This window comes from Adiantum capillus-veneris, chromosome 11 (genome assembly GCF_014529385.1).
Source record: "Adiantum capillus-veneris isolate H3 chromosome 11, ASM1452938v2, whole genome shotgun sequence".
Classification (NCBI taxonomy): Eukaryota; Viridiplantae; Streptophyta; class Polypodiopsida; order Polypodiales; family Pteridaceae; genus Adiantum; species Adiantum capillus-veneris.
Genome location: NC_140941.1, coordinates 62729397 through 62751821, shown reverse-complemented (window position 1 = coordinate 62751821; position 22425 = coordinate 62729397). Strand labels below are relative to the sequence as shown.

The 22425-nt window shown below is 43.3% G+C and overlaps 1 protein-coding gene and 1 pseudogene across 1 annotated transcript; both read left to right on the top strand.

The window, feature by feature from the left end:
- Positions 1-3141: 3141 nt before the first annotated feature.
- On the top strand, positions 3142-20081 carry LOC147447333 (uncharacterized). The gene is made up of 4 exons (XM_086523605.1): positions 3142-3250; positions 15925-16751; positions 16845-16946; positions 20004-20081. Exons 1-4 carry the CDS (start codon positions 3142-3144, stop codon positions 20079-20081), a joined length of 1116 nt encoding a protein of 371 aa, XP_086379731.1.
- Positions 20082-20232: 151 nt separating this feature from the next.
- On the top strand, positions 20233-22120 carry LOC147447332 (protein STABILIZED1 pseudogene; annotated as a pseudogene).
- Positions 22121-22425: the final 305 nt, after the last annotated feature.

Sequence of the window (22425 nt, the reverse complement as noted above, 5' to 3'; positions counted from 1 at the left end):
TCAGAAGCAAAAATTGATGAAGTAGGCATCCTATGCATAGGATGTCTATTTGACATTTTTGGCCTACAGAGGGTGTTTGTCCATTCCAGATCCAATCACATCATCTTCAAGAGCTCATATACCAAGTTTGAAGCCATTCTAATCATTTTTGACCCCAAACACCTTCAAGATACACTTTTTGAGCTCAAAAACACTACACAAGCTCTTACCGGCATCAATTCTTGTCCAAATGAAAATCCAAGAGCATGGACATGTTCCATATGCCAAGGACTACCCACATAACAAATCCCATGCCATTTTGATGAAAAAGACATCCTACGTGTAGGATGTCTCCAGCATATTTTTGACCTTCTGTGCAAAGAGTGACATCATGGGAGCCAATACCATGGTGCAATGAGCCCATATATCAATTTTCAACCCATTTGGACATCACTTGCTACCTGTTATAGACTTTCTACCCAATTTGTGACCTAAAGCCTGAATCAGCCCAAAAATCCACTTTTTGATGCCCAAATCCAAATCCAAGCACATAGCCATGTTCCACAGGCCAAGGACTACCAGCATGTCAAGTATCACCCAATTCTGATGAAAAAGAAATCCTACGCGTAGGATGTCTAAATGGAATTTTTTGGCCAGAATTGCACTGTGAGCACATGCACAGTTTCACAAGTTCCTTTTAAGCTTTATTTTCAATTTTCAAGTCATTTGGATAGATAAAACTCAGTTTCTCAGCTAATATGGAAAAAACGCTAACATCGGACTACTGAGTGCAACAGGATCTATGGCAGCTGCAAAGTCACTGGCAAAGAAGAAAAGAATGACCATAAAAGATTACCTAGAAGAGGTAGAGCCCTTCGTCATACGAGAAGGAACTCTAAAGCCAACAAGCACATGGATCCAAGAAGAACTTCTGAGTCCAATGATCTAAAGATTTACCAAGACGTGTTCAAAGACACCGACGGAAATGTGATAGAGCTACCAATGTTACCGTGAGAACTCAATGAGTTCGTCAGAAGCAAGATGGCAGAGTATTTGGAGAAGATTGATCTCCACAATTACTTTGAAGCGGTTCCAACAGGTATTGATATAAAAAGAGTCTGGGAATTTGTGACAACAATAGAAGAAGATGGAGTGGCTAGAGTAACAGATCTGTTGGGCAAGCCAGGCACTGAGATTCTAATCACAGAAAGAGTAGTGGCAGCTGCACTAGACCTCTCCAACAAGGGGGATAGTGTAACCAAAAGAAGAGACGAAGTAAAGGTGTACAATGAAAAGAAAGCCAACTATACCTTTGAAGATATTGCCAACCCCAAAGTGGCAATCAAGAGCTAGCTGTACAATCAATATTTCCATATGTGTACAAAGTGGCCACAAAAGTACAGGATGCCGCCTGCAGCAATTGCCACAACATTCACCTGGGCAATGCAGAAAAGCAAGCCGAAGATCATCAATTATGCAGCTTATGTACATGATAATTTGGTGAAGATGGGCAACAAGAATCCCACATACATCGTGCCGGGTGAGCTAATCACGAAGGTGATTTATAGGGCATTGCACGCCAAGGGAAGATGGCCCGACCCTCCATCACAAACTGACTGGCTGAGGCTCAAAGAAGATAAAGAAGATGAGTAACCAAAAGCACCAAGGGTGGCAACCCGTTTGAAACGCCGGTTAGAAACCGTGCAAGAGGAGCAACTAGAGCAGAAGAAAGGAAAGAAAGAATCTGCCCAAGTGCTAGCAAAAGAAATGAAATCATAGAAAGCTGCACGACTAGAGCGGCTGATGGAAAGCTTCAGGGCAGAAAGAGCCCTCAAAGGAGATTTAGACGAGCTATGGAAGTCGTCTCTAGAAGCAATGTTGGGATCATCCCAAAGGGTGCACAAAGACAGATTTGATGATTACATTAAGAATTTTGAGATTCTTGATGCCACAACAGAGAATATCCCACATGTGCCCTTTACAGAAGAGGAAGTGGAGCAAGTCCGACAAAAACTTCTAGAAGAGCAGGAGGGCCAAGAGAGAGAAAGGAAGACCAAGGCGGACAGATATTTCAAGAAAAAGCCGATAACTCCACCGGCCAGCCCTGAGTCCAGCCCACTGCCTTCACCACTTCCTCGTAGCCCCCCACAAGAAGACAAAGAGGAGCAAGACAAACCAGAAGAACAAGAAGAGGCCAAGCAAGAGCAAAGCCAGGAGCAGGAACCAAAGGAAAAGACTAAGCCTAAAAGTGGGAAACCAGAGCCAAATGAGTCATACAACACATTTCTAGACTTGCTAGCGGCCGGATACACAAAAGAAGAGGCTGCCACAGTCGCATTCAGCTTGGCAAGAACGGGGAACAAAGAGCAAATGCACAGCATACGGTTAGTAGAGCTAAAGGAGATGGCCACTGATACAGTGGACCTGCACCCGCCCACCAATGATTGGGATGTGGTGATGACAAAGCTAACCGAGATAAGAGCCCAGCCAATGGCCTCAAAAAGTGAAAAGGCAACTCTCAAAGCCAATGAAGTGTAGATAAAGCTGAAAGTTGACACTTTACAAAAGCAAAGCCAAAGGCAGATAGAGAGAGAAGCAGAGTTGCAAGCCAGTCTGGCAAGGGCATTGCAAAGATGCCAAGAAATGGAAAGAAAAAATCAGGCAGCAGCCCAAAGACTGCAAGGAGCCGAAGAGGAGTATAAACAACTCAGCAAGTCATTGACAGATGCAGAGAGGGAAAGGGATAACATAACCCTACAACTTGCTGAGGAGTCCAAGGAAGTAGAGGCCATGAGAAATGCCAAGGAAAAGGCAGAAATAGACCAGGAGGCTAGCCAGGATGAGGTCCTTGAGCTCAAGGACCAGCTTATAATTAAAGATCAAACCATCCAGCGGCTACGGGCATCTCCTGCCAGAGTCAGAGTTACTAGCTCGACTCACACCACTACAGAAAGCCAGATCTATGAAGAACAGATGAAAGAGCTTCAGAAAGAGTTAACTTTAGAGAAAAAACAAAGGTTAATGATGGCGGAAGGGTCCGTGGTTATGCAAACACGCATAGAAGAAGAGAAAAAAGCAATGCAAGATGAGCTATAAATTATCAAGAGAAAGCTCGAGGAGGTGGAAAAGGTAAACGCCGAATTGAATGACCTCCTCGTGAACATGGGAGAAGAAGCCAAAGCGGAGAAACAGATGCTCCTAAAGCAGATAGAAGAGCTGAGAGGACAGCAAGCAGAAGAGCAAGTAGGCACAGGGCCGACAACCATGGAAGGCATAGACCTAGAGAACGTGGCAGATCCTGTGGACACACCCATGCAAGAGGAAATCCTAGTAGGACCCTCTCAAGAGCCACAAGATCTGATGCAAGAAGAGGAAGAGAAGCTGCGCAAGGCCATAGAGGCAAAAATAAGAGAAACGGCCAAGGAAGCCTTGGAATGGGATCAGAGGGTTTTTAAATCCATTACCATTCAGAAGATCGATGCCATCAACCTCTGGCACGAATGGCTACAACCCTCTCTCCCATATCCTTTGCTAAAATATGAAGCCGCCACTATCAACAAGAGGATTAGAGAAGAGCCAACAGTGCCACTCTACACAACAGATATCTCCCAGCATGAAGGGGCCATGTTAATAGTCGACTCCCAGCCCAGGTGGAGAAAAGCATGGCTGACTAAGTACCCACAGTACCTAATCCATCTGGTAGAGGCACCCAAACTCATCAGAGATAATCTAAGCTTCTGCAGTCTACCAAGGATACAGACGTGGAAGGCCTAGGAGATACTACAAAGAAGCCAACCCACTTGGATGAACTATCCGAAGCTGCAAGACTTGAAGGCAGGCGAGAGAATAAGTGTTCAATACATGGTAAAAACCCTAACGGGTGCCATCAAATTGTTCACTGGCTCGCCTGACCTTTCTTGCATAATGATGAGGAAGATCTGCAAAATCCTCCTTTTGGCAGTTTTTGAGACGTTCAAAGTGGGCCAGGTGACAGATAGTATCTTCTTCTTTCAAGATACTTACAGATGTGCATATGATCTGTCTGGTCAGCCTTCCAAGGAGGTGATACATGCATTGTATCAAAGGATAATGTTTCTGCCATCCTATCACCTCCAGGCCTTTGAAGAAGCGTTCTACACCGGCTTCTTCACCATAAACACTGATATATTCGGCCCAACACTGCTAGATTTACATGCAAGATATGAGTCGCTGCTCAAGATGCGCGAAATCATAAGATGAAGAAGCAGCTCAATAGCCACATCAGGGACGACATGAGCAAGGAGGGGGAGTGTTAGAAGCTGGACACACCCTACGGAAATTGACTTTTCGACAGATTATCAATTTTTGTAATTATTCATTTATTGAGAAAACTTGACATTTCACCTTGTAAATATTAGGGCTTACAGAAGTTTCCAGATTGTATTCCAGTTTTGATAGTTAGATTGAGTAGATGGTTGATTTGGAACTTTAGGGTTTGAGAATTGTAAGGTATTTATACCAGTTTTTGACCTTAATGAAAGACCTTTTGTCATTTAAAAAAAAGTTTTAAGTCTGTGAGTGAGCGTACTGTGTACGAGAGAGAGTGTGAGCTTCATCTTGACGCTACATGTGCACCGGTGGTCGGAATCGAGTGCAGAGAAGTGTAGCGTGTTGCCCCTGACGAGAGCTATGCGCAGATACCTACATTGCGTGCGTATGGTCCGATTTTGCGAGCTCCTTCTACGAGCTTCATCTGGTGATTTGGTGAGCATACGTTGTCCGATTTTGCATTGCAGCATATCCACGCGTTCACATTGAGTAGAGCTACACATTAGGCACTTTAGATTTTGGAAATGAAGACCTTCAAATTTCGGACAGACATCCTATATGATTTTGCACCAGGTGTTTTGGGTTGGGGTTTTGGCTCATAGACCTTAGGGAGAGCGACCTATTGGTGTTAGTAGGGTCTCCTTCAAGTTCTGTGATGTTTCGAGATCGTTTGATGGGTGTTCGGCTCTAGAAAGTGTTGTAGGAAGTTTCCTCTTATGCACTCTTGAAGGCTGTGACTTAGACATTGGGTAGAGACCTCTGTAGGAATTAGTTAGGAGTCGGTCGAGTGTAGGTTGACACCTTATGCTTGCTTCCATGCGCCTGCCGGTAGAGCTTCATCCTTAGCTGATAAATCTTGTTAGGTGAGTTCTCGCTGTGCTGACGTCCGTCGCGGTGTATCCGTCCAACATTGAAAAAGCAGCTGAACAGCCATGTCGGGGACGACATGAGCAAGGAGGGGGGGAGTGTTAGAAGCTAAACACACCCTACGAAAACTGACTTCGCGGCAGATTATCATTTTTTGTAATTATTTTTTTATTGAAAAAACTCGACATTTCACCTTGTAAATATTGGGGCTTACAGAAGTTTTTAGATTGTATCCCTGTTTTGATAGTTAGATTGAGTAGATGGTTGATTTGGAACTTTAGGGTTTGAGAATTGTAAGGTATTTATACCAGTTTTTGACCTTAATGAAAGACCTTTTGTCATTTAAAAAAAAGTTTTAAGTCTGTGAGTGAGCGTACTGTGTACGAGAGAGAGCGTGAGCTTCATCTTGACGCTACGTGTGCACTGGTGGTCGGAATCGAGTGCGGAGAAGTGTAACATGTTGCCTCCAACGAGAGCTACGCGCCGATACCTACATTGCGCGCGTATGGTCCAGTTTTGGGAGCTCCTTCTACGAGCTTCATCTAGTGATTTGGTGAGCATACATTGTCCGATTTTGCATTGCAGCATATCCACGCGTTCACATTGAGTAGAGCTACACATTAGGCACTTTAGATTTCGGAAACGAAGACCTACAAATTTTGGCCAGACATCCTATGTGATTTTGCACCAGGTGTTTTGGGTTGGGGTTTTGGTTCATAGACCTTAGGGAGAGCGACCTATTGGTGTTAGTAGGGTCTCCTTCAAGTTCTGTGGTGTTTCGAGATTGTTTGATGGGTGTTCGGCTCTAGAAAGTGTTGTAGGAAGTTTCCTCTTATGCACTCTTGAAGGCTGTGACTTAGACATTGGGTAGAGACCTCTGTAGGAATTAGTTAGGAGTCGGTCGAGTGTAGGTTGACACCTTATGCTTGCTTCCACGCGCCTGCGGGTCGAGCTTCGTCCTTAGCTGACAAATCTTGTTAGGTGAGTTCTCGATGTGCTGATGTCCGTCTCGGTGTATCCGTCCAACATTGAAGAAGCAGCTCAACAGCCATGTCGGGGATGACATGAGCAAGGTGGGAGGGAGTGTTAGAAGCTGAACACACCCTGGACACACCCTACGAAAACTGACTTCGCGGCAGATTATCATTTTTTGTAATTATTTTTTTATTGAAAAAACTCGACATTTCACCTTGTAAATATTGGGGCTTACAGAAGTTTTCAGATTGTATCCCTGTTTTGATAGTTAGATTGAGTAGATGGTTGATTTGGAACTTTAGGGTTTGAGAATTGTAAGGTATTTATACCAGTTTTTGACCTTAATGAAAGACCTTTTGTCATTTAAAAAAAAGTTTTAAGTGTGTGAGTGAGCGTACTGTGTATGAGAGAGAGTGTGAGCTTCATCTTGACACTACGTGTGCACCGGTGGTCGGAATCGAGTGCGAAGAAGTGCAGCATGTCGCCCCCGACAAGAGCTACGCGCCGACATTTACATTGTGCGCATACGGTCCGGTTTTGCGAGTTTCTTCTACGAGCTTCATCTGGTGATTTGGTCAGCATACGTTGTCCGATTTTGCATTGCAGCATATGCACGCGTTCACATTGAGTAGAGCTTCACATTAGGCACTTTAGATTTCGAAAACGAAGACCTACAAATTTCGGCCAGACATCCTATGTGATTTTGCACCAGGTGTTTTGGGTTGGGGTTTTGGTTCAAAGACCTTAGGGAGAGCGACCTATTGGTGTTAGTAGGGTCTCCTTCAAGTTCTGTGGTGTTTCGAGATTGTTTGATGGGTGTTCGGCTCTAGAAAGTGTTGTAGGAAGTTTCCTCTTATGCACTCTTGAAGGCTGTGACTTAGACATTGGGTAGAAACCTCTGTAGGAATTAGTTAGGAGTCGGTCTAGTGTAGGTTGACACCTTATGCTTGCTTCCACGCGCCTGCGGGTCGAGCTTCGTCCTTAGCTGACAAATCTTGTTAGGTGAGTTCTCGCTATGCTGACGTCCGTCACAGCGAATCCATCCAACATTGAAGAAGCAGCTGAACAGCCATGTCGGGGACGACATGAGCAAGGAGGAGGGGAGTGTTAGAAGCTAGACACATGCTACGGAAACTGACTTCTCAACAGATTATTATTTTTTGTAATTATTCATTTATTGAGAAAACTCGACATTTCACCTTGTAAATATTGATGCTTACAGAAGTTTCCAGATTGTATCCCAGTTTTGATAGCTAGATTGAGTAAATGGTTGATTTGGAACTTTAGGGTTTGAGAATTGTAAGGTATTTATACCAGTTTTTGACCTTAATGAAAGACCTTTTGTCATTTAAAAAAAAGTTTTAAGTGTGTGAGTGAGCGTACTGTGTACGAGAGAGAGTGTGAGCTTCATCTTGACACTACGTGTGCACCGGTGGTTCGAATTGAGTGCGGAGAAGTGCAGCGTGTTGCCCCTGACGAGAGCTACGCGCCGATACCTACATTGCGCGCGTACGGTTTGGTTTTGCGAGCTCCTTCTACGAGCTTCATCTCGTGATTTGGTGAGCATACGTTGTACGATTTTGCATTGCAGCATATCCACGCGTTCACATTGAGTAGAGCTACACATTAGGCACTTTAGATTTCAGAAACGAAGACCTGCAAATTTCGGCCAGACATCCTACGTGATTTTGCACCAGGTGTTTTGGGTTGGGGTTTTGGTTATAGACCTTAGGGAGAGCGACCTATTGGTGTTAGTATGGTCTCCTTCAAGTTCTGTGGTGTTTCGATTGTTTGATGGGTGTTCGGCTCTAGAAAGTATTGTAGGAAGTTTCCTCTTATGCACTCTTGAAGGCTGTGACTTACACATCGGGTAGAGACCTCTGTAGGAATTAGTTAGGAGTCAGTCGAGTGTAGGTTGACACCTTATGCTTGCTTCCACGCGTCTGCGGCTCGAGCTTCGTCCTTAGCTGAAAAATCTTGTTAGGTGAGTTCTCACTGTGCTGACGTCCGTCACGGCGAATCCGTCCAACATTGAAGAAGCAGCTCAACAGCCATGTCGGGGACGACATGAGCAAGGAGGGGGGGAGTGTTAGAAGGTGGACACACCGTGGACACACCCTACGAAAACTGACTTCTCAAAAGATTATCATTTTTTGTAATTATTCATTTATTGAGAAAACTCGACATTTCACCTTGTAAATATTGAGGCTTACAGAAGTTTCCTGATTGTATCCCAGTTTTGATAGTTAGATTGAGTAAATGGTTGATTTGGAACTTTAGGGTTTGAGAATTGTAAGGTATTTATACCAGTTTTTGACCTTAATGAAACACCTTTTGTCATTTTAAAAAAAAGTTTTAAGTGTGTGAGTGAGCGTACTGTGTACGAGAGAGAGAGCGTGAGCTTCATCTTGATGCTACGTGTGCACCGGTGGTCGGAATCGAGTGCGGAGAAGTGCAACATGTTGCCCCCAACGAGAGCTACGCGCCGATACCTACATTGCGCGCGTATGGTCCAGTTTTGCGAGCTCCTTCTATGAGCTTCATCTAGTGATTTGGTGAGCATACGTTGTCCGATTTTGCATTGCAACATATCCACGCGTTCATTGAGTAGAGCTACACATTAGGCACTTTAGATTTCGAAAACGAAGACCTCAAAATTTCGGCCAGACATCCTACGTGATTTTGCACCAGGTGTTTTGGGTTGGGGTTTTGGTTCATAGACCTTAGGGAGAGCGACCTATTGGTGTTAGTAGGGCCTCCTTCAAGTTCTGTGGGGTTTCGAGATTGTTTGATGGGTGTTCCGCTCTAGAAAGTGTTGTAGTAAGTTTCCTCTTATGCACTCTTGAAGGCTATGACTTAGACATTGGGTAAAGACCTCCGTAGGAATTAGTTAGGAGTCGGTCGAGTGTAGGTTGACACCCTATGCTTGCTTCCACGTGCTTGCTGTGTTAGGAAATAAGACGTAGCTAAATAGATTTTTTAGTAGATTACTTAATGGAGAGGGATAGATTTCACACACAAGAGATTATAGAGTAGAGGGAGAGAGAGAGAGTACACACGATATACGTGGTTCACCCAATGTGGGCTACGTCCATGGGAAAGCAGCCACTCAATTGCTTTAGCACTTCAAAAGAAGAAGTTGTTTACAAAGGGATTAAACCCTTGATAGAGCTCCCGCCTTGCTTCACTCTCACCACCTCACACTCACCTTGTTGCATCAACTTCACACTATGAAATGTGTGTAGAAATGGCCTCTTTTATAGCCCAAAAGGGCTGTCCTCTCTTATGAGAGACAGCCATGTGTAGCCGCCCTTGTGCGAATAAGTCCAAATCGGACCCTCAATCCGCCCATGTGTGGCCACCCTTGAGAAGACAAGTTCGCTTTTGAATTCGGCCACCAGCCACCGGCCTTTGACTTTCGACCACAGGCCACGCCAACTGGCCAACGACCGGTTGTTTTCCGACCACTTTCTGGCCGCCGTCCGGCCATAATATTTGGCGAAAAGGAATATTCCGGCAAAAAAAAAATCTCGGGGGCCTCCGCCCCGATTAATATTAGCGACGCTCAAAAAAAAAAATTCCCGGCGTCGTTATGAGCGTCGCAAATTTCAAAGAAATTTGAGACGCTCATAGCGACGCCGACTGGGCTAAAAAAATTACAGAGCGCGTTCAAAAACTCAGATTTCAGATCTGAGTTTTTCGGCGCCATCAAGCAAGGAACAGGTAATGCTCTCTCCCTCCTCTCTCTCTCTCTTCTCCTCACCTTTTTCTTCTCCACACACACACACACACAAACACACACACACAACACACACACACGAGGAGAGGAAGGAGAGCCAGGTATGCTCCTTCCCTCTCCTCACTCTCATGTTCCCTTCCCCTCTTTCTCTCTCCCTCTCTCTCTCTCACACACACACACATACACACACAATAGTGTTTTTGAGAGAGAGAGAGAGAGAGAGAGAGAGAGTACAAAACATAAACAAAAACGCACACACACATACATAAACAAAGAATGCACACACACATTGAGAGAGGAAAGAGAGAGAGAGCATGCATAAACAAAAAACGCACGCATTGAGAGAGAGGAAAAGAGAGAGAGAACATGCATAAACAAAAAACGCACACATTGAGAGAGGAAAAGAGAGAGAAAACATGCATACGATCCAAAAAAACGCACACACATTGAAAGAGAAAGAGAGAGAAACTAATTTAACGTCGTAGGAAACTAATTAAAATTAAAAGACCTAAAGATCTAGCCGACGAAGAGTTGAACTCAAAACCTATTATTCAAGAGGGAAATGGCATAACCAATCTATCATACTTGGCATGGGTGATAGAAAGGTTATACCATTTATCTCTTTTATTGGCACACACATCCACACACACGCACACACACAAGAAGAAGAGAGTTATAACGTCGTAGGAAACTATCCTAAAAGACGTTAAAGATTAGGTTAGATGTAGACTTACGTTAAATTAGATTTAGGTTTATTTAAGTTAAATTAGATTAGATTTAGGTTATTTTTAATTAGATTTACGTTTATTTACGCTAGATTTAGATTTACATTATATTAGATTAGATTTAGGTCTCCATAGACTGCGATGCTTGCATGAAGCGGGTGAAGAAAGCCCTCAATGGAATATAGGGTATTGCTGCCTTCACTCATGGTGGGCTCTGTCGATCCAAAAGTACTGGTGAAATGTCTTCAGAAGATAGGGAAGAAGGTGGATCTTCAGGGCCGCAAGAGTCACTACATCCCCGACACAATGACCATCTAGACAACCTCTAGTCATTCAACAGCAACTTCAAAGTTAGTAACAAGAGCAAGAACGGTCTAAAGGGCCAATTGCTGTCGTCAGATGTGGATGGAGATGAGGCAGCGTTATCGCCGGAAGTTAACTCTCATATCTTTAGTGATGAGAATGCCAACTCTTGCCGAGTTATGTGAAAAATTATGTGTTAAATCAATTTAAGTTCTTATAATCCCTGTTAGTTTAGTTCTTTGTTTTTAATATAACAATTTACGTTAGATTTAGATTTATGTTATATTAGATTAGACTTAGGTTTATTTAGGTTTACCACACACACACACACACACACACAAGAAGAAGAGAGTTTTAACGTCGTAGGAAACTATCCAAAGACGTTAAAGATTAGGTTAGATGTAGACTTACGTTAAATTAGATTAAGGTTTATTTTTAGTTAGATTTACGTTTATTTAGATTTACGCTTATTTATGTTAGATCGAGTCCACGCAAGAATTACTTACGGTTAGGGTTTAGAGTTAGACAAACAGTGAAAAGATCTACTATGAAAAGATGTTAAGATGCTGTGAAGTGCTACAGCTAGAGAAGAGTCAAAGGGGTTTTGTCCACTACATGCAGTATCATGTAGACGTGGGTCTGCAGATTTCTTGTACCCACAAATATAGGTATTGACCAATAAAGACGAGATTATAACCCGATGGTTCTGATCTCCGTGCACCTCTGGACCGAGGTGTGCGGGGATTGGACATGACTAGAGAATGTGAGGTAAAGAGAGAGAGAGAGGAGAGAGAGGAGATGAGAGAGAGAGAGAGAGAGAGAGAGATAAGACGAAGAATGTCAATAGAATATTAAATTTGTTGTCCAGGTTATAAGATTTTTATCCTCATTATGAGTAGTGACGAGGATGTGGGACCGTCCAACCGAAACACCTATCTCTCAACGAGGGTCTTATGTCCTTGTAATCAATGCAAGCATGCTGTGCGACGGACAAGACGTGTTTCTTTGCAGCACGTTCGTGAATTTGGCGAGTTCGATCCATCTATTATAGATCGAGTTGTTGCCAATTATAACTCGTCGGACTCTGACGCTGGCCAACAAGCAGCAATCTTGCAACCCAATAGACGTGTTCGCAGGCGCTTTGGTCAAGCAGCATATGTGAGGCCACAAGATGTAGCCTCTGACAACTCGGGGGATGATCATGCAGAGCACATCCCAATGAGGCAATGTTTGAGCCCGAGATTGATGAAATGATCGAGACGATCATGGATTCAGAAAGGCTTATCTATGATGATATGAAAAGTGAAGCCGATACGCCATTGTATAATGGAGCACGTATGTCTAGATTGAAAGCACTCCTGGTTTTCTCAACATGCAGGTTTCAGGTGATCTATTACAATTAGTTTACTTTAATAAAACTCTAAATGTACAATGATCTGATAGATTTTTACACGACTGTATCGTATTTTTATGTTGTGTAGATTGCTTAAAGAGCACATACTACCAGCTGACAATGTGATGCCAGATTCCCGAGATGAAGCAAGAAAGATTTTACGAAACTTGGGGATGGATTACAATTCTATCCACGCTTGTCCTAATGACTGCATTCTTTTCAGAGGGGAATACATAGACATGGAGAAGTGTCCGAAATGTGATTCCGAAAGATATCGAGTAGATCTCCAAGGGACAAACATTCCACAAAAGGTTTTGCAACATTTTCCTCTGCTTCCTCGCATCAAGCATTTCTTCGAATGTAAGTCCATGGCCGCCCTAGCATCATGGCATGAGGAGAATAAATCTTCGGATGGTGTGCTACGAATTCCTGCAGATTGCGCAGCCTGGAAACATATAGATGGAACATGGTCGGATTTTGCCAGGGAAGCTCGAAATTTGCGCTTAGGCCTGGCTATGGATGGCGTAAATCCATTTGGTCAAAGATCAACATCTTACAGTGTATGGCCCGTTGTCATCGTCAACTACAACATTCCCCCCGTTGTCATCGTCAACTACAACATTCCCCGTGGTTGACTACGAAGAAGGGGCACCTATGGCTAAGCTTGATTGTGCCAGGGCGATATAAAGTGGAGAATATGGATGTGTATCTTCATCCACTATTGGAAGAGCTACAACAATTGTGGATTGGCATAGAGGTGGTGGATATGAGCCGACACACAGGACGACGGAATGCTTTGATCAGAGGCATTCTAATGTGGACCATGCATGACTATCCCGGGCTAACAGAATGCTCAGGTGATCTATTGACACTCCTCACTCAGACACTGTAAATCTTGTTTTTTCCCATAGTTGATCTATTATCATGTGTATACATGCAGGGCTTCAAACAAGCGGATACAGAGCATGTGTCACATGTGGACCTAGACTGAATGCACGTAGGGCGCCCTCACTGAAGAAGCAAATCTACGAAGGTCATCAAGCGTATCTTCCAGAGAATCATGTGTTATGCGACGGCTTTTTGGGAAGAGAGCCACCAAGGATGTCTGCACAAGCATGGTTAGAGCAGAAGGAGATGTGCGATGACGGATTGCCTCCAGGGATGAAGAGACTATCTCTATGGTACGAGTTACCATATTGGCCCCGACTCACATGATCAACCACTTGCTCGATCCAATGCACATATTCAAGAATGTGGGTAATCTACTATTGGACCATCTGACCGGCAAGAAAGATACTTTGGGAGCCAGAGTTGACCTTAGAAATGTGGATCGTATGGAGCAATATTGGCCGCAAACAGCGTCTGATGGATCGATAAAACTCCCTAAAGCACCATGGATTTTCACAGGAGCCCAAGAACGCAAAGTAAAAGAGACCATTCGATCTTTGCGGACCCCCACTGGCGTAATGCACTCGCTCCGAACGTGTTTTACTAAAGACGGAAAGCTTACCGGTTTGAAGTCACACGATTGGCATAAAATGTGTCAGGTATGTTCATAGTGGACTTTAATATCATTGCATAAAATGTGGACTTTAATATCATTGCTGCACATACTTTACAGTTTATTTTACCGGTTGCCATTGAGGGATGTTTGTCTCTCGACATCCGTAACACAATCTACAAACTTGCAAAGCTGGTGCAATGGATCTCACAAAAGGAGATCAAGGTAGACTCCATACCATTCGCCAAACTAAATGCTGCGGAGCTTGTGTGCATGTTTGAGAAACATTTTCCTACTACCATGCTAACCATTTAGGTGCATCTTCTTGTTCACATAGTTGATGAGGTGGAAATAGCTGGCACAGTTCATTCCAGATGGATGTTCTTCTTAGAACGTTTCATGAAAACGCTTAAGGGATATGTGCGTCAAAAGGCACGTCCGAAGGGTAGCATGACAGAAGGTTGGTTGGTATCAGAGTCCCTAGTGTACATTGGAGAGTGGCTAGACGGATTTGATAAAGCCCGGGACACGCTATGGCGAACCATAGATGATGAGCGCATATCTGGGATTGTCATGTGCAATCTCGGTGTTGAGAAGAAGATGACGAAAGATCTAGAGGCTAAAATCAACCGATTTTGCATGCTTCACAATCCAGTGATGCAAAAAGTGGATTCACAATATGAGGATGCAAAGCAAGAGCGACAAAGGGCACGAATCGAGTGGAGACGGGGAAGACGACCACCGATGCACTATCCGACGGGTCTGGAGAGCCTACCAACCTTCATGAGCTTAAGATGGTTGCACAACCAATTGAAAAGCGCACAACAATGCGGTGACGAAGTGACTGAGGAAGAGTGGGAGTACTCTCGGGGTTGCGCGACCAAGGTAAGTTTGCAATGTACGACATGCTAGTGACTTTATTTCTAAACGTTTGAACGGCCACTCATAATCTTTGTTCGTTGTAGTATAAGTCATACACAGCAGCATGGTGTAAAGGTCGACATTTTAGGGTGGAACGGATTGACAAAAAGCGTTTTACTCAAGATTGTGGAATCATGGCAAAATTTGAACAGTCTAGTCGACGACGTTCCTCTGATGCAGATCGTGTGGTGGCGGAACTCACTTACTTCGGCACGCTGCAAGAGATTTTGAGGATCGATTACAGAGGATTTTTTATCGACTTGTTCGACGTGCAATGGTTCAAAATAATCATGGAGGGTCGCAACGCTACTGTGCGTAGAGGAGAGTCTGGTTTTCTTGAGGTGGATTCTACTAAGAAATGGACTGACCTAAGAGACACTTTCGTACTACCAGAGCATTGTGAACAAGTAAGTATGTAAATAGTTAACATCCCCCTTTTACAAGTTATGTGCTTGAAAGCTCTCATGTAAGTTATGTGGCTCTGGCAGGTAATATTTCATCCTACAAAGTCTACATCAAACTGGTGGTACGTCATAGAGGTAGCCCCTCGTAGTGCAAGGACGTATGAAGGCTACCATGTGCCAATCACAACGGCATCAATGGAGGAGATCAGAGAAGATGCTCAATCAGAAGCCGCTGCGGTGGTGCCAGACGAGCATCAAGATGCTACTACTCTATATGGGGTGCATGCAGAGGAGCTACAAAATGAAACAGAGAATATGTATTTAAACGGAGAGCTCTATATAGATATAGGAAGTTATGCTGAGTTATGCGAGGATGAGAGAGAGATCTCTTAAAGCCACAAATATTGTATTTGAACAATTTTGCTCCGTGTTGTAAAAGCTCTGGCTCTCTAAGTACCTTCCATGGTGTACAACGCTCTTTTCTACTCGCGCTCACATCTTTTGATTGAAAATTCTAAGTTTTCGACTTGCCTCTTCTATCACTCAATTCATTGCGTCATTGTATTTTTATGCGTCATTACGTCATTGTATTTAATGGTCTTTGCGTCATTGTCTACTCTATTCATTCAATATTAAGTTTAAATATTCGTGTGTTTAATGCAGGTATGGATGATGAGGAGTTTTCTTTCTTCTTTGTCACCGCAGCTGAGACAGTGGTACGTGGAGCGTCATCGCTCTGGCGCATCATCGCGCGTTCCTACTCCATCCGCGCATCTCCTCTCTTTCGGAGCATTCGGCGCGCTCCGAAGCTTCGGCGTCGACGAGACGATCTTCACACTCGTCTAGACACCGGCGCTCTAGTGGTGGCGGTGGCGGTTGTTGTGGGGATTCCGCCGCCGATGCCTCCACACCGCCTCGTGTTCGACGAGGTTCTTTACCCTCCCCTTCTTTGCCCGCCCCCACACCAGCCACAACATCGCCATCGACGCCAGGTTTTGCGCGGCTGACTGTTCCTAGCAGCTACACACCTCTACCTACTCCGCCAGGAGCCACCCCACTCGACACTCCTCGCTTCGGGGCCCAGACGCCGGTGGAAACACCTGACGTCGGTACCCCCATCGACACGCTGCTAGAGACCCCTGCCAGGAAACCCAGGTTCAAGCGTCACCGGCCAGAGGGCTTGCCTTACTCCGTCGACTTCAGCGGCGGCATCATCATGGATGATGACGGCAAGAAGGTGATCTCGCGCATGCGTGGTCTTTGCTCTCAGCTGTTTAGACACTACATACTAAACAAATGGAGTGAAGTACCAAGTGATTTAAAAAACAGAGTCATCAGCATACTTCATGATGAGTTTCCCGTTCCAACACGGGATCAGCGCTTCAATGAAGACCTGATGAAGATTCGAATGCGCGAATACTGCAAACACAAGCGTTCCGAAGTGCAAAAAGCAATCAAGAATGGGTGGAATAGGCCAGATTGGCTGGCCAAAGAAGATTGGAAGAATGCAAAGAAAGCAACGCGCGAGAATCCCGACAAGTGGAAGCAACAAAAGGATGCAGCCAGAGCGCGAGTAGAGGCAGGGAGCTCGCACCACTTGGGGAGCGGTGGATGGGCATCATTTGAGGCCGATTTTGTAAGTGTTTTCGCATTGCTCTTTATGTTCGATAGTTTAGGGTTTATGAGTTTTTTAATTCTAACATAATGAAATCTTTGTATGTTTTGACAGTGGTCGATGACAGGACGTGATCCCACACCGTACGAGCGCGAGTACGCAGGCAGGAAGGGCTTAAACGCCCTGATAGACATTCTCAGTTCTCGCGGCGGCATGGTTAGTATTAGGGTTTACTCTTTTCTATTTTTTGTATTGTTTTATAAATGTCGTTATATGTTTATACTTACTGAAAGCTGTCTTATTGTCTTTTTTTGCAGAATCCGACAGATACGCCGCTTGGACGCGATGAGACGTCTGACTAGACGACGTCAGTTTAGAGCATTAGTTTAGGGTTTCTCATAGCTTATGTATCATGAGACGGATTTATACGTCTTTTTGAACCATGTATATTATTACATTTGTCACCGCAGTTCCTTTTGCCAATCAATTCTTTATGCCTATGATGTTGTACAATTGTCATTATTACATTTGCCAAATCAATTCATTTTGCCTATGATGTGTACAATTGTCAATTTTACGCTTGTCAATTTTGCAAACAATGCGTCTTGTGGGTGACTATTTTGGGTCTATTATCTACCCTTGCACTTTTAAAAAAAAGTGAATCAAGTACAATATGGTTGATGGGTGGCAGGGCATTCAATGCCCTGTCACCAAAAAAAAATTCTCTCGGGCGTCGCTATAACCGTCGCTATTTATGGCTCTGTAGCGTCGCTATGAGCGTCGCTATTGTCTTCTATGTAAATGTCGCTATAAACCGTCGTTATATGTGTCGCTATACGCGTCGCTATATAGCGACGCTCATAGCGACACTCATAGTGACACCTATAGCGATGGTTATAGCGACGCTCTCGTAGCGACGCTATTAGCGACGCCGGGGGTTATAAAAACCCAGTGTATTTCCATCGCTAGCAGCGTCACAAGAGCACACAACCTCTTGTAGTGGTTGTCAGAGAATCAGGCACAAGATGATATTGGAGATCATTAGGAATGGACTTTGACGAAGATATGGTGAACCTCTTGAACACTCCACACCAAAGAGTATTTTCTCAATGAAGCCTTCTCTGAAGTTGAAGAGGAAAAATGAGATATTCAATCAACTAAGGATTTGATGGATTTCACCCCTAGCAGTGTAAAACCAGAGAAGTTGTTTAGCAAATTTGAAATCGTTTTGGATTGGGTGATACATATAAGGCTTTAGATTTTGTGAAAAGCTTTATAGGACAAGAGAAACTAGACAAAAATATATTGCAGAGAGAAAAAATCCACTTGCGGTCTCATATTTCAAAAAGGACAAAATGAAAGATCAAAAGAGGATACCAAGTTGATTAAGAATATGAAGGAGTAGATTTTGTATATGGGAGAAGAATGGAATGAAGGTGAGGAGTCACGAAGGCATGCTCGAGTTAAGGGGGAATGAGAGTGATGGGGAGTAAATTTGAATGAGTGCTTGCAATCACATGTCATTTTTATTTTGTTTTAATATAAAAGGGTATTTTCCATTATACATACATAATCACAAATGCATTATATGTTATAAAAAAACCCCACTTAAAGATTAGGGTGAAAGGTGCACATTGTCCTTTTAACAAAATAAATGAAACAAAAGTAAAATAAAAATAGTAAAATAAAGAGACCCATTGACAAACTAAAACAATTTTTTTTTTAATGTTTTCCATAAAAAAGTAAAAAAAAGAGACCCATCGACAAATTTTATTTTTTTATGTTTTTCATAAAAAAGTAAATTTAATAAGCATAGGAAATAATGAAACAATTTAATGAAATGGACCTTGATCAAGTCTTTAAATGAAAGGATCTTTTCATAAATTGAAATATTGATTTTTTTTTTCAATGATTCAATACTTCACGTCTTTGGATTGAACTCCTATGAATGCACTTCTTAATTCTTTGTTCTCTAAAGGTTTTTTGATAAGACCAACAAAATGAGCATTGAGCTTTTGAAGAAGGGACACACTTAGAAACTAAATAAACAAAGCGGCTGGAGACAGACGTTAGCATTGTCTTTCACTCCGATGAGAGAGAGAGAGAGAGGGAGGAGAGAGAGAAGAAGAAGAAGAAGAAGAAGAAGAGAGACTATAGATTAAGAGTTGTGCACACCGTGGGTTGATAGGGTTAGTGTTTAAATAAATGCATATCCATGTTTTCATCCACAAATGTAGAAGACGTTCACAAACCCCACTAGCATTTTGAAAAAAGAGGGGAATAAGCTATCTTTTAGGTAGTGAAAAACTCTCCTTAAAAGTAGGCTTGCCAGCTCCAATCAAATATCGCTCATGATCTCCTTGAAAATAGAAACTCCAACTATTTTCATCAACAACTATGGGTGCGATCCTCTGCAATGCTTCACCCCTCTTGCCCCCACTAACCCATGGTGCAACCCGACTCTAAAGAGGAGAAATATAAAATGAAAAATTACCAGAATACCCCTCTAATTTGCGAAAATTCTCAAAATAACCTCAATAGTTTTTTCATAAATTCCCAAAATGTCTCTCAAATTTCCCAAATTTCCCAAAATACCCTTGGTTGTGAGAGTAAATTTCTCCAAAAATAAAAAACTTTGCAGCTTTTCATAAGAAGATTGATTGTCTATCATACAAGATGCTAAAACTAGAATTTGAGTTGGTTATGTAGGCTTTGGCGATGAATTGCTTCATTATTTTTAGACATAATTGCCTCTTTTTGCAAGGTAGTTTTTGACAAATTACATGCTAAGCACGCAAAAACGAATCTCAATTGTCAAAAAGGAATAAAGATTAGAAAATCTTGAACAATCCAACCAAAATAGATTAAGGATATGTTGGAATTTTTGAAATTTGAGGGGTATTTTGGGAATTTCCACAAATTAGAGGGGTACTTTGGTAATTTTTACTTGGTGAGCCGAGGGTCCCTTTTTGGCTCCTTGAGCTCATAAACGGCCACCTGGCATCAACAAATAATTTAAAAAAAGCGTAACGAACAACAACGCAAGCAAATAAAGCAGCGAAAGCATATTTTTTCTCCTCGCTGCTTGTCTTCTTCTAATTTGCAAGCAATGCCAAATAACCACGAGAGCTTTCCTCGGTAGCAGGTCACTTGCTCTTGCTCCTTTCAACCTCCTCACTCTGTGCTCCCTTCACTGCAACCCGTCGTCTTTGCTTGTTTGGCTCTTTGAGCCCACAAACAGTCATGTGTCTGAGGGCTTCGTTATTTTTTAAGCACAAAAAGCATCAACAGCTTGAAACTGAAAAGGCACCGCAGATGTGCAGGGCCAGAATATCTTGTAAGCATCATTGATTTTGGGTCCATGGCACGGCTTAATCCGCTAATAAATCTAGGGAAGAAACTGCAATATTCGCTATAGTGATAAGAAAGACTGGGCTGTCTTCACCGGATGTGCAATAATTTGGTTGGCATGTTATATGCTCCAAAAGTCGGGAAGGTTGCAGGCAAAACCCTGAGTATATATATTTACCTGAGGGAAACTCTTCAAGCGTACAAACCCCCAGTATGTGGTGCAAGATCGAGAGAGAGAAGGGATTCTCATCAACGTGCAGAAGCTCTTTGTTGGCACCAAATGTCTTTGTGAAGATTTTGACACACTTGCAGGCTATGTATCCTCCCCGAGATGAATATTTCTCTTCTTCTTCCCGTTGTCAGAGGCATGCCAGCTCCTGTACTTCCACGTTCAAAGCTTGATTCCCTCAACACAAAACTTCCCCACAACATTATGTTATCGGTCTTGGGCGAGGTGCAACATGTTTCACTATTCGATCTGATATTGGGCTTGCTTGTGCTACCCGTGATCTACCTGATAGATCGGTCACTATGATTGGGAGTGCCATTGCGTCTTGACGTGGCGTCGATCGTAGGTGCGGTAAGGATTCTGTAGGTGATGAAGAAGATGACGAGGAGGCAGAGGATAAGGGTTATGATGAAAACCAAAAATTTGATGAGTTTGAGGGGAATGATGTGGGTTTGTTTGCCACTTCTGAATATGATGAGGATGACAAAGAAGCAGATGAGATTTTGGGGGTATTGACAAGAGGATGGACTTGAGAAGGAAGGACCGTAGAGAAGAGCGCTTGAAGAAAGAGACCGAGAAATACAAAGCTTCAACTTAAAAATTACGGAGCAATTTGCAAATTTAAAGAGAAAGTTGTCCACCCATGAGTGCAGAAGAATGGGATAGCATTCCCGAAATTGGAGACTATTCTCTTCGCAATAAGAAGAAGAGGTTTGAGAGCTATATACCTGTCCTCGACAGTCGCTTGAGAAAGCTAAGCAAGAAAAGGAACACGTGTCAACACTGGACCCGAAAATCAGGACAACTTTCTTTAAAACTTGACAAGCTTTCTGACTCGGTTTTGCAGGCTGAAAGAAATTTCATTGAGACAGGATGTAAAGAATGCCCCAGAAATGAAGATGTTTGGCCGGAGGCTTGCCGCTTATAAGCTTTGGATGTTAAAGCGCAGGCCGACGTTTCGACCAAGGGAGTTAAAGCGATCCCCAATTCTGTCAAGCTTTGGATGCATGCGGTTAAGCTCGAGGATGGTGATGTAAGTAAAGGGAATGAAGATGGTTGCACGAAGAGCTTGCAAAAGCTGCGACTAGCCGAGGTGTCATTTACCTTCGACTTTGCACGCAGTTTGTCAGTTGGGCGGTGGCAGCAATGAATGCTCAGTTTAGGAGGTCATGTGCGCAAACAAGCGGTCAGCTAGCCCCGTTCCAAATGCAACTGAACGCAGGAACAACCGTGTTATTTGCGTGCTACATCTGTAAGGTTTGGAAAGCTCTTGTTGAACTAGAGAATGAGGATGATGGAAGAGTGTTACTCGCTCATGCACTGAGTGCCGCCCCCTCATGCACGTGTTGCTTTGGCTAGCTCTTGCTCGATTGGAATCTTACGACCAAGCTAAGAAAGTTTTAACAAATAGGGCCCGAGAAATGCTTCCTACTGAGCCTGATATTTGAACTACTGGAGCCAAGCTTGAGGAGGCAAATGGAAACATCGAAATAATGTCCAAAATTATAGAGAGGGAAATCAGATCTTTGCAGAGGGAGGGTGTTGACATATATAGACCGAGAAGCATGGATGAAAGAGGCAGAGGCAGATGAAAGAGTTGGTTTTGTTGCTACTTGCCATGCTATAATAAAACTATAATTAAATAGATGTGGATGGAGAAGACCGCAAACGTTCATGGGTTGCTAATGCAGATGAATGTAAAAAGAGGGGATCGATCGAGACTGCAAGAGCACTTTATGTGCATGCACTTTCATGCTACAATAATCTCCTCAGAATTTGGCACTGCCGCAAAGGCTTGTTTACGTGCTAATGTGCTTCTGTGGTTTCTTGAGCCGAGAATTGGCCACTTGGCATGATCTAGGCCACCACCCTAGACCCAAATCAATGGCAAGAGCCTCTTGTAAAAAAAACTCATGCTGCATTTAATATTAGCCTATCATTGCTTTTTTGTTGAACATGCCTGCATTAAAAAGGCGCTCTCGTTGCAGTGGTGAAACACACCTATAGCATTTCTACTCCGATATCCATTATCATCTCTTTCCGATTTCACATGTCAATTGTCGCACTCCTTGCAATTACACGTTTAGCATGAGAGCGAAGTTGATGAAAAGGGCA

Bases quoted from the DNA above. Each gene is read 5' to 3' on its own strand.
- LOC147447333 (XM_086523605.1), top strand. From the start codon at position 3,142: ATGGGAGAAGAAGCCAAAGCGGAGAAACAGATGCTCCTAAAGCAGATA. The intron at 16,752-16,844 runs GTAAGTGTTTTC...ATGTTTTGACAG, and splicing joins CATCATTTGAGGCCGATTTT to TGGTCGATGACAGGACGTGA. The intron at 16,947-20,003 runs GTTAGTATTAGG...TTATTTTTTAAG, and splicing joins TCAGTTCTCGCGGCGGCATG to CACAAAAAGCATCAACAGCT.